General features: G+C 48.2%; 2 protein-coding genes across 3 annotated transcripts; both read right to left on the reverse strand.

Moving 5' to 3' along the window:
• Window positions 1-395: 395 nt before the first annotated feature.
• Window positions 396-2,993, reverse strand: DERPC (DERPC proline and glycine rich nuclear protein). Its single transcript, XM_036012084.1, has 2 exons — window positions 2,128-2,993; window positions 396-2,088 (listed from the first exon to the last, which is right to left on the reverse strand). The coding sequence occupies exons 1-2, from the start codon at window positions 2,957-2,959 to the stop codon at window positions 1,220-1,222; spliced, it is 1,701 nt and encodes a 566-aa protein (XP_035867977.1). The 5' UTR covers window positions 2,960-2,993; the 3' UTR covers window positions 396-1,219.
• Window positions 396-8,679, reverse strand: CHTF8 (chromosome transmission fidelity factor 8). Of its 2 annotated transcripts, none has more exons than XM_028534773.2 (4): window positions 8,583-8,679; window positions 3,949-4,007; window positions 3,568-3,685; window positions 396-3,180 (listed from the first exon to the last, which is right to left on the reverse strand). In XM_028534773.2, exons 2-4 carry the CDS (start codon window positions 3,969-3,971, stop codon window positions 2,956-2,958), a joined length of 366 nt encoding a protein of 121 aa, XP_028390574.1. In that variant the 5' UTR covers window positions 3,972-4,007; window positions 8,583-8,679; the 3' UTR covers window positions 396-2,955. The 2 variants fall into 2 exon arrangements, with proteins under 2 accessions (XP_028390574.1, XP_028390575.1); XM_028534774.2 differs by lacking the exon at window positions 8,583-8,679 and adding an exon at window positions 8,187-8,209.
• Between the last annotated feature and the right edge of the window lie 2 nt (window positions 8,680-8,681).

Consider the following 8,681-nt stretch of genomic DNA (forward strand, 5'->3'; position numbering starts at 1 on the left):
TATCTCTGAGCTACTTCCTCCTTTTTACTTAATGAAAGCTAGCTCTTCACTCCAGTTTTAAAAGAGGCACTTGAGCTAGAAATATAGTTGAAGTAATCCCAGCGTTACTCAGAAACAGGGTGAGCCATCAGCTGCCCGCACTGGGGACTATGGTAGGCCTACCTTGGTAACTGTATGCCTGTGGTGGCTTAGATTTTATTGTACGGGGTGGGCAGGGTCTTTGGTGAAATTATTGGCAGATGAGTGAGCCAAAGCTAAAAGTCTAGCTTGCCTCTTCCTTAAATGAAGGCATGTTGTCTGGCAGATAATGGAGGATTGTGGCCAAGCTGAAACCATAAGCAGTGGGTAAACTTCCTTCCCTGTGGAACAGGTAACAAAATGGCGTGACATCGGCAGCCCTCTCATCCCATTTATTAAAGAAACAGTTAGAAAAGATACAACGCAGGAAAAACAACCATCCTTTCACATCAGGTTGAACAAAGCACAGTGATTTCTCCCCTTCACCCCCAGCCCCCCACCCCATGTCCCATCCGCATCAGCTTAAATTCTGAGGTTCTGTGATCGGGAGTACCAGTGGAGGGAGTTGTATGAGCATTGGAGCCTTGATTCTGGCCTCCTCTGAGTCCCAGAGAAGGCAGCTGCAGGACTAGCCATCAAGTAAAAATTGTATTTGGTGGGTCTTTAAAGTGGTCTCCCACCTCCCTATTCTGTGTTCCAGCCCCCAGGGAAAGGTACGGCAGTAGAGGGTGGCCAGGTCCAAGCTGCCCGGGTCCGAACTGCCAAAGCACGGTCTGCTCACCAGTGCCGCGTTTCTAGAGCGCAGTGAGCTGATTCTCCAGTGGTGAGCAGGGGGCTGCATATGAATTGGGACCTGCAGGCCAATGTATCCCTGAGGAAAGTCCACAAGAACAATTCAAGAAACTAGTAAGAAACAAGGGGCAGAAAGCTGTGGGACAAAAGCACAGCAGGCTTCTGAAGGCTGGGGATCCCTTCTCTCGAGGCTAGGATCACTCCGCCTGCTGCAGTCCATGTCCCACAAATAACATTTCACCTTCAATCAAGAAAGAAGCAGAATTTGAAAAAGATGGCTCATTTGAACTTGAGCCCCAGCTATGTACTTCAGACTGTAGCTCCATGTCTACCCTTTTGCCTAAAACACAGCCTCGGCCCAGAACCACGATGCCTAGAAACCAAGGTGGTCCTGGAGAGAAAATGCTATTTAAGGGGGTAACATTCCATTTGGGTACATTGTAGCCATTGGACCCCCTGGTCTGGAGAAAGCAGCTGGGTTTGTGCCAGGGAGACTACCCACTCTAGGAAACGGGACCAAAGTCTTGGCTACAGGGCCATTCATCCTTGGAAAGGAAGTTGGGTTTAGACCCAGGTTCCCTGTTGGTCTTGCAAAAGGAGCTGGGTTGATACCCACGGGGCCTGCTGGAGAAGAACCCAGAGGCCCAGGAGCTGACCTGGGGAAAGTAACCTGACCAGGGCCGAGTGGGCCAGTAGACCTTGGGAACGTAGTTGGACTTGGACCTTGTAAGCCGGTGGCCCTTGGGAAGTTAGCTGGGTTGGGTCCTAAAGGCCCAGAGGCTCTTGGGAAAATTGCTGGATTGGAGCCCTGGAGGCCAGCAGACCTCTGGAAGGTAGCTGGGTTTGAAGCCAATGTGCCAGAAGACTGAGAGAAGGCAGCTGGGTTCAGTGCCCCTGAACCTGTCCCCCTTGGAAAGGGATTAGCATTTACTCCCATGGGGCCAGCTGACCTCGAAAAATGAGCTGAATTAGGGCCCATGGGGCCAGGAGCCCTAGACATGGGAGATGGATTTGGCCCTGGAAGGCCAATTCCCCGAGAGCCAGGACCCGAGTTTGGGCCCATGGGGCCAGGTATTCTTGCCATGGAAGGTGGGCTTGTGCCCATGTTTCCAGAAGCCTGTGAAAAGGATGATGAATTTGCTCCTAAAAGACCTGCTGCTCTTAGAATGGGGGCAAGATCTAGGCCTTGAGGGCCAGCCATTCTTAAGTTAAGACCAGATCCTGTGCCCAAGAGGCCACCTGCTCTGGTATCCAGATTAGGGCCTGGGCCCAGGCCACCTGCCCTTGGATTAGGCCCAAGGCCTGGGCCCAGGTCACCTGCCCTTGGGTTGGGCCCAAGGCCTGGGCCCAGGTCACCTGCCCTTGGGTTGAGCCCAAGGCCTGGGCACAGGTCATTTGCTCTTGGGTTGGGCCCAAGGCCTGGGCCCAGGTCACTTGCTCTTGGGTTGGGCCCAAGGCTGGGGCCTGGAAACATACCAGACCTTGGGGCAGGGTTTGAACCTATGAAGCCCGATCTCAGACTGGGACTTGGTCCAGGGCCCAGGCCAACGGGCCTATTATTGGGAGGACCATTTCCAGAAGTCAAAAGGACACCCGTTCTCAGGTTGGGTGCAGATCCAGGGCCCATGGGGCCACCACTTCTGGAGCTAGGACCTGTTCCCAGGAGACCACCTGCCCTTGAGTTGGGCATAGGACCTGGCCCAGGGAGACCCCCTAACCTTGGGTTAGACAGAGGCCCTGGGCCTGGAAGAGCCCCTGCTCTAGGGTTTACAGCTGGGCCCGGACCTGGGCCAAGGAGACCACCTGGCCTTGGGAAAGAAACTGCACTTGTGCTAGTGGGATTCATTCCCCTTGGAAAAGAAGCCATGCCTGGGTCACGAGCACCAGCAGGGAAAGGTGCCGCATTTGAAGCCAATGAACCTGATGAAGCTGAAAAAGGAGAAGAATTCCTTGGAAATGGGGCCAGATTTCCACCAAGAGAACCAGGCGTCATAAGGAGGGAATCCGAGATCATGCCCAGTGGGTGGCCTGTGTTTAGAACAGGACCCCCCTGCGGTCCCAGGGAACTGTCGAGCCGTCCTCGAGGTGGCAGTGGAGCACGAGTCCAAGGAGCTGGCCGCTCTCTAGGGAAAATCCGGGGTTCTTTCATACTTTCTTGGGAACGTTGGTGATAATGGGCTTCGGGCGAGTTTTGAAAAGAATCTTGTTTTTGATGAGTGCTGTCACCAGGTACCGGGTACCAGTCTTGCAGGCACGCTCATCACAGTCCTGCTCCCCAGAAGTGTGTTTGACAAGGACTGCAAAAGGTTTTTCCAGGTGGATGATTTTCCCATACAGGATATGATGCCCCACGATCAGCACAGGGATTCCCTTTGGCAGAACAAGAACGAGATGCCTGAGGTTCAGGGCAAGATCATAATGCTCAGGTGCTTCCTAGAGATGCTCTTGGCAGGCAACACTGCCACCTGCCCTCCCTGGTCTGGCTCTTCCATTGCTGAGCAGCCACAGTAGACAACCCACCCTTGTGCCCCTTTTGCCCAGGTAAGAGAATTTTCACTTTTAGAACTGTGACCTTTTGAGATTCCTCAAAGCTAAACTGCCCTGCTACTAGAGAAGTGGGGCAGTAAACAGCTTAGCAGATTAGCTAGACCTTAAATAACAAACCTGAGGGGAGTCCTCACTCTGGGTCCTGGGAGCACCACCTTGGTGTAGCTTGCTTTCCTGAGGCATTAGGCAGGGAAAGAAAAGCCCCCTCACCTCAGTGGTGTAATGTAGGTCTCCCAGGAGGTTTCCAGCTAATCCAGTGCTGTAGCGAGCCTCGATCTCCCCCTGTAGCTCCATCAGCACCCATTCTGCCAGGCCTCCAGCCCCAGCACTGCAAGCAAAGGGCTGGCGGTTACAATATTTTTGTGGGGTGAAGGATGACTAGTGTCCTACACCACCATTCAAGGCCCAAAGGAACTTTGTGCTGAGCACAAGCGCTCGGGAAACTGGGCAGTGTGCCACACTAAACTAGAGATTGAAATGCAAGGATCTGTATGAGAGGTACCTCAGGACCCTGATTCCTCCAATAAATAGAAAATCTATATAGCTCTAAGCAGTCAAGCTGAATAAAAAAAAGCCTTAAAATGTACTTACCTGGAAACAATAATTTGTACCATGAGCCTTCCGTCTTTACAAAAGCAACTGAAAATAAGCTGTAGAGGGAAAAAAGGGTTTAGGATAATAGCAATAGCTCAAATTTGCTTGTGTACTAGACACTTAGTGCTTTATATACATTTTATCTCATTCCTCTAACAATTCTATAAGATGTAAACTTTTAAAAAGCTGATATACATATAAGACTGCTTAAGATCACCAAAGGTAACTACAATGTAAACAGTCAATGAAATGTCACAACTGGGTTCAAGACCACATAGCTAGTCGTCAAAAAACCAGAATTTGAACCCAACCTATACACTGCACAGCCCACATTCTTAACTACTATACTAATAATCTGCCTTCCTCAAGGATATTGTTAGGAGCTAGTTCTTTTAGAGTTTACTTTTTTTCCTTGGTGATGCCATAAACTTTGTGCCCACTTTGCTTATCTGGTATTTCAAGGTTCAAAGGAACTCTTTTAACTAAAAGCCTTGCGAACTGAAAAGTCCTTCAATCAACTTTAGTGAAAAGCTGATTTCTGACATGACTCTCATCAAAATGCTTTGACCACTTTTGGCTTAAGACACTAAAAATAGTGTACTACGGTGACACTTCTAAGACTCTCACGTTATACAACAGCACCACCTGGTGGCAAGTTTGTGGTACTATACAAGATTGGGTTTATAGAGAACACTTTTGCTGGAAACTGGCTTCACTTACACTTGTCTTTCTGGGAAGGACAGATTCGGCGGGGATCTAAACTACAACTTCTGTATACATCTTCCCAATTAATAGATGGAGCTTAGTGGAAGGTTATCAGTCCAGTGTTTACCAAATGTAGTACAGCAAGTTAGTAGGTGTAATTGTGTTCAAGTGTAGCCAACAAATCAAAATAGGTTTCTTTACTGATCAGTTAATCTTCATTTTGGATCTCCAGGGAAGAGTGCACTGCCATCAAACAGACTTAAAGGACAGCAGATTCTACTCTTGAGCACCAAACATACTTTGGGAACATGAGGTTGGTCAAATCACTGGACTTTAAATATAAAAGGCAGCTAATATTTAGTGAATTTTTAGTATGAATCAGATGCTGTGCATATATATATGGGTAGTATCTCTTATCACTGTGACTACTCTGAGATAGGTACTTATCCCTATTTTGCAGATAAAGCTACTGAGACACACTTGTTTGTATGTGGCACGTGCACACACACAGCCAGTATATAGTAGAGCCAGCCTAAGAACCTAGGCCATCTGACTTTACACTGGTTATGACTACCCAATTCTGTCCTCCCAAAGGAGAAAACCAAGTGCCAGTGAGAATTAAAAGGCATCAGGTAGGCATAGCATACACCCAAGAGCTGGTCTGAAGGGCAACATGGAATCAAGAAGCCATCCTTGAATAAGCCACACCTGCAGGAGCAGCGCCAGCTGTGGGACCACTTAAGAACAGGTAATGCACTAGCTCAGGAGGGCACTGGTATTTTGACAAAGGTGGCCCTCACTGAAAGAACCACCAAAAGCACTTCTAAGGTTTCTAGAAGGAGAAAGAGTAATGATTTAAAATAAAACTCCAAAAGGTCTGACTGGATTCAGAACAATCTGGGTAGGATACACATTGTCATTTGGCTTCTATCTGTTTTGAAGTTAGTTATTATTAAAATTATTAATTTAAAAGCCTGAAAAATCAAAGTGCTATCACAATTTCTAAGAAAAAGGTCCAGGCAGGGCATATCTTCATAATTCAAAAAGCTTCTTTTCTCATTTGTCTTAACACTTAATCTGGAATCTTTCAGTTCTGAAATGCAAACAATTCTATGTGGACACTGTCTTATCTCCCACTTTACAGATGAGGAAAACAGGCTTAAAGAAGCTAAAGGTCAAGTAACAACTCACAAAGTGGGAGAGCTGGGATGTGAACTAACTCTGCAACATGGTCTCTCTGCCCACCTCTCCTACAACTGTATTGTCAAATTATAAAATTCTACTTTAGGGCCTTAAAATACCCTATCACCTGAATCCTGTATTTTTTCTTGCAACAGTTGCCCTTCAGCAAAGTAGAAAGTCACTGAGTATGCCTGTAGAACCGATTGCTTTACAGCACTAGCCTTTCTCACAGCATCTTTTACAAAATGGCAAGTAAGTAACCTATGTAGGTCTTGTAACTTGTCACCAAAGCAGCTATTACATCTGTGGGATGGGCAATTAAAAAAGAACCACAAGCCTATTTATATGATCATATCTAATTGTTTAGAGAACATTTTTTGATAGTGATTCCTTTTAATCTCCAACAAAATGTATTTTTTGGTTTGTGAATTGTTGGAAGATTACTGTCTTAAACAGAACAATCTTATAGTGAACAATTATTTTCATAATGGTAACTGCCCCCAAGATAAAGTATGGCAGAATAAAGAACATACAGCTTTTATTGAGAGGGGCCTTGACTCAATGGTTTAACTGAACCACAAATAATTTTTTTCTAGAGCTAAATAATGTCTTATAAATTGTTTTCATTAGAATTTTCTAATTCTTGTTTTTTAAGTTTTTTAAAGTAAGGGAATAAAGACTCTAACATATGCTAGGCCAACAGGTAGCATTTACTGATCTATTTGGGCCCAGGGACTACTCCTTGTGTTTAGGGATACAGGGGGGAAGCCATTAGATTTGGATTCTATGATTATGCCATGTATCCTATGTATGACAGGGATAATTTAACGTTGTTTCAGTTCCCTGCTAATAAACCAGGCATAAAAGAGAATCACTTCAAAGAGTTGTGAGAATGAGGTTATGAATGCATTCAGCACAGTACCTAGCACGATAAAGCCTTTAGGGTCAAGCTATTGGTTACCTGGAGGAACATGGCTTTTTCTTAATATAGAATGCCTTCATATTATACTATTATTTCAATATTTACAGTGGAGTAAAACATCCTATAGAAGCAGCTGGTTATCAGAATTAAATCAAGTTCACACAATGGGAGAACAGTTCAAACATGGCAGTCAGGGTTCGCCAAACTGCTTCAGTTCTTGAGGTTGTTTTCCTCCAAATGAGGACTGTTTTTCTGTGTGCCTTTCCACCAAATGAACAATTCAGGAAGTTTGATATATAAATGAATACAATTATTTTTATTAGCAGTGTTACTGTGGTTTTGTGACTGAAGGGGATGGTCTAAAAGGGATCTTGTCTGTGGACAGCTTTCTATCAAGTGATATAATCCTGTTTCTGAATGAGAAGCTTGCTTCCCTCCAAAAGGGGGCTATGGAGGGTAGGTGGAACTGAATGCTTCCAAACTTTTCTTAGTGAAGAGTGTGTTCAAATACGTGTGTGGATACTATGCATACACGTGATACTTTCCCATCACATTTTAGGATTCCCATGATGGAGGGAATCAATTACTGGTATTTGCAGACGAGTGGAAAAAATGGCTTCAGTCGATCTGAGTTACTCCAGTTTTCTCCATCTTCTGCCACTCTGCAACCCCATCTCAACCCTTCCTCCTCTTACTGCTACAGCACCCTACGTTCCCCAAAGCCCTTTCCTTCTAACCCTGCTTGAGGTCTCCCTCAATCGCGGACTCTCCTCCCACCAGCCCCCATTTTCTCCACCCTCTCCCCTTCCCATCCTTCCCCTTCAGTTTTGGGACTTCCTACTTGTAGTCCCGCCCACTTTCTGGGACTTCTCAATCCGCTTCCCAACGCTTCACTAACCTCCACCAAGTTACCCGGACTTTCGCTGGGACCTATTGCCAAGGTGTTTAACCCTTTCTTCTACCTCCCTGGGGAACGACTCTTTACACTACCTTACACCACACCCCCTAGAGTGATGTTCCAAACCGTTCACCCTCCACCAAAGATTACTCTTAAACTTTCTTCTACCACCCTCATTCTCCAAATCGTTTGTTTCCCTCTAATTACGATATACTTCGTTCTTTCCTTGGAAGGACCCCACCCGACCCTTCTTTCATCTCACTCCGCCCACAAAAGAGCCTGGATCACTTTCCAGACTCGACACTTCCTTCCGACCACCCTCCAAAACGATCTCTCCCAAGCGTCTACCCCTCCCCCGCCAATTTAAAATGTCCCCTCAAACAAGATTCACAGTCCTACAACCCCCACCCCCGAGAGTCCCCTTTCTGATATTCCCGCTACCGCTTGGGTTCCGGTTCTACCCCGTTCCCATAAACCTCGTGTACTGGGCTCCCACCCCACCGGGGAAGAGCCCCTTTCCGCACATACCTCGAGGATCCGGCCCGCGCCGCCCCCTTCTCCGTCCTCCGCCCGCGCTCGGCCACCCTTTCCGCCCTTCTCCGCTCCGCCCCGCTCGCTCCCCTCCCTCCGCCTTCCGTCTGCACATCGCTCCCTTCCCCCACAATTCCCGGCCTACCTACGCCCGGGGCACCCCCTATTTCTTCCCCCACCTCTGCGTGGCCCTCCCCGCGCCCCTCCTTCTTCCCGATCTCCCCTCCCCCGCCAGCCGCTCCCCGCCCCTCCGCTCGCCATTCTTCTCCCCGAGCCGCGCGCCCCGCTCGGCCCCAGCTTCCTAGCTTCCCGTTCCCTCACACCCTCGCCCCCATCCCCAGCTCAGCCCTCACTCCCCGCGGCCTCCCGCGACCCCCCCGCCCGCGGCCTGACCTGCAATGGCGGCCGCCGAGCGCGGCGCCGCGCGGCCAACGGGCGACAACCGAACCTCCCGCCGCCGTCGCCGCCGCCGCGAGCACTGCCTGCGCACTT

This window comes from Phyllostomus discolor, chromosome 12 (assembly GCF_004126475.2).
Source record: "Phyllostomus discolor isolate MPI-MPIP mPhyDis1 chromosome 12, mPhyDis1.pri.v3, whole genome shotgun sequence".
Lineage (NCBI taxonomy): Eukaryota > Metazoa > Chordata > Mammalia > Chiroptera > Phyllostomidae > Phyllostomus > Phyllostomus discolor.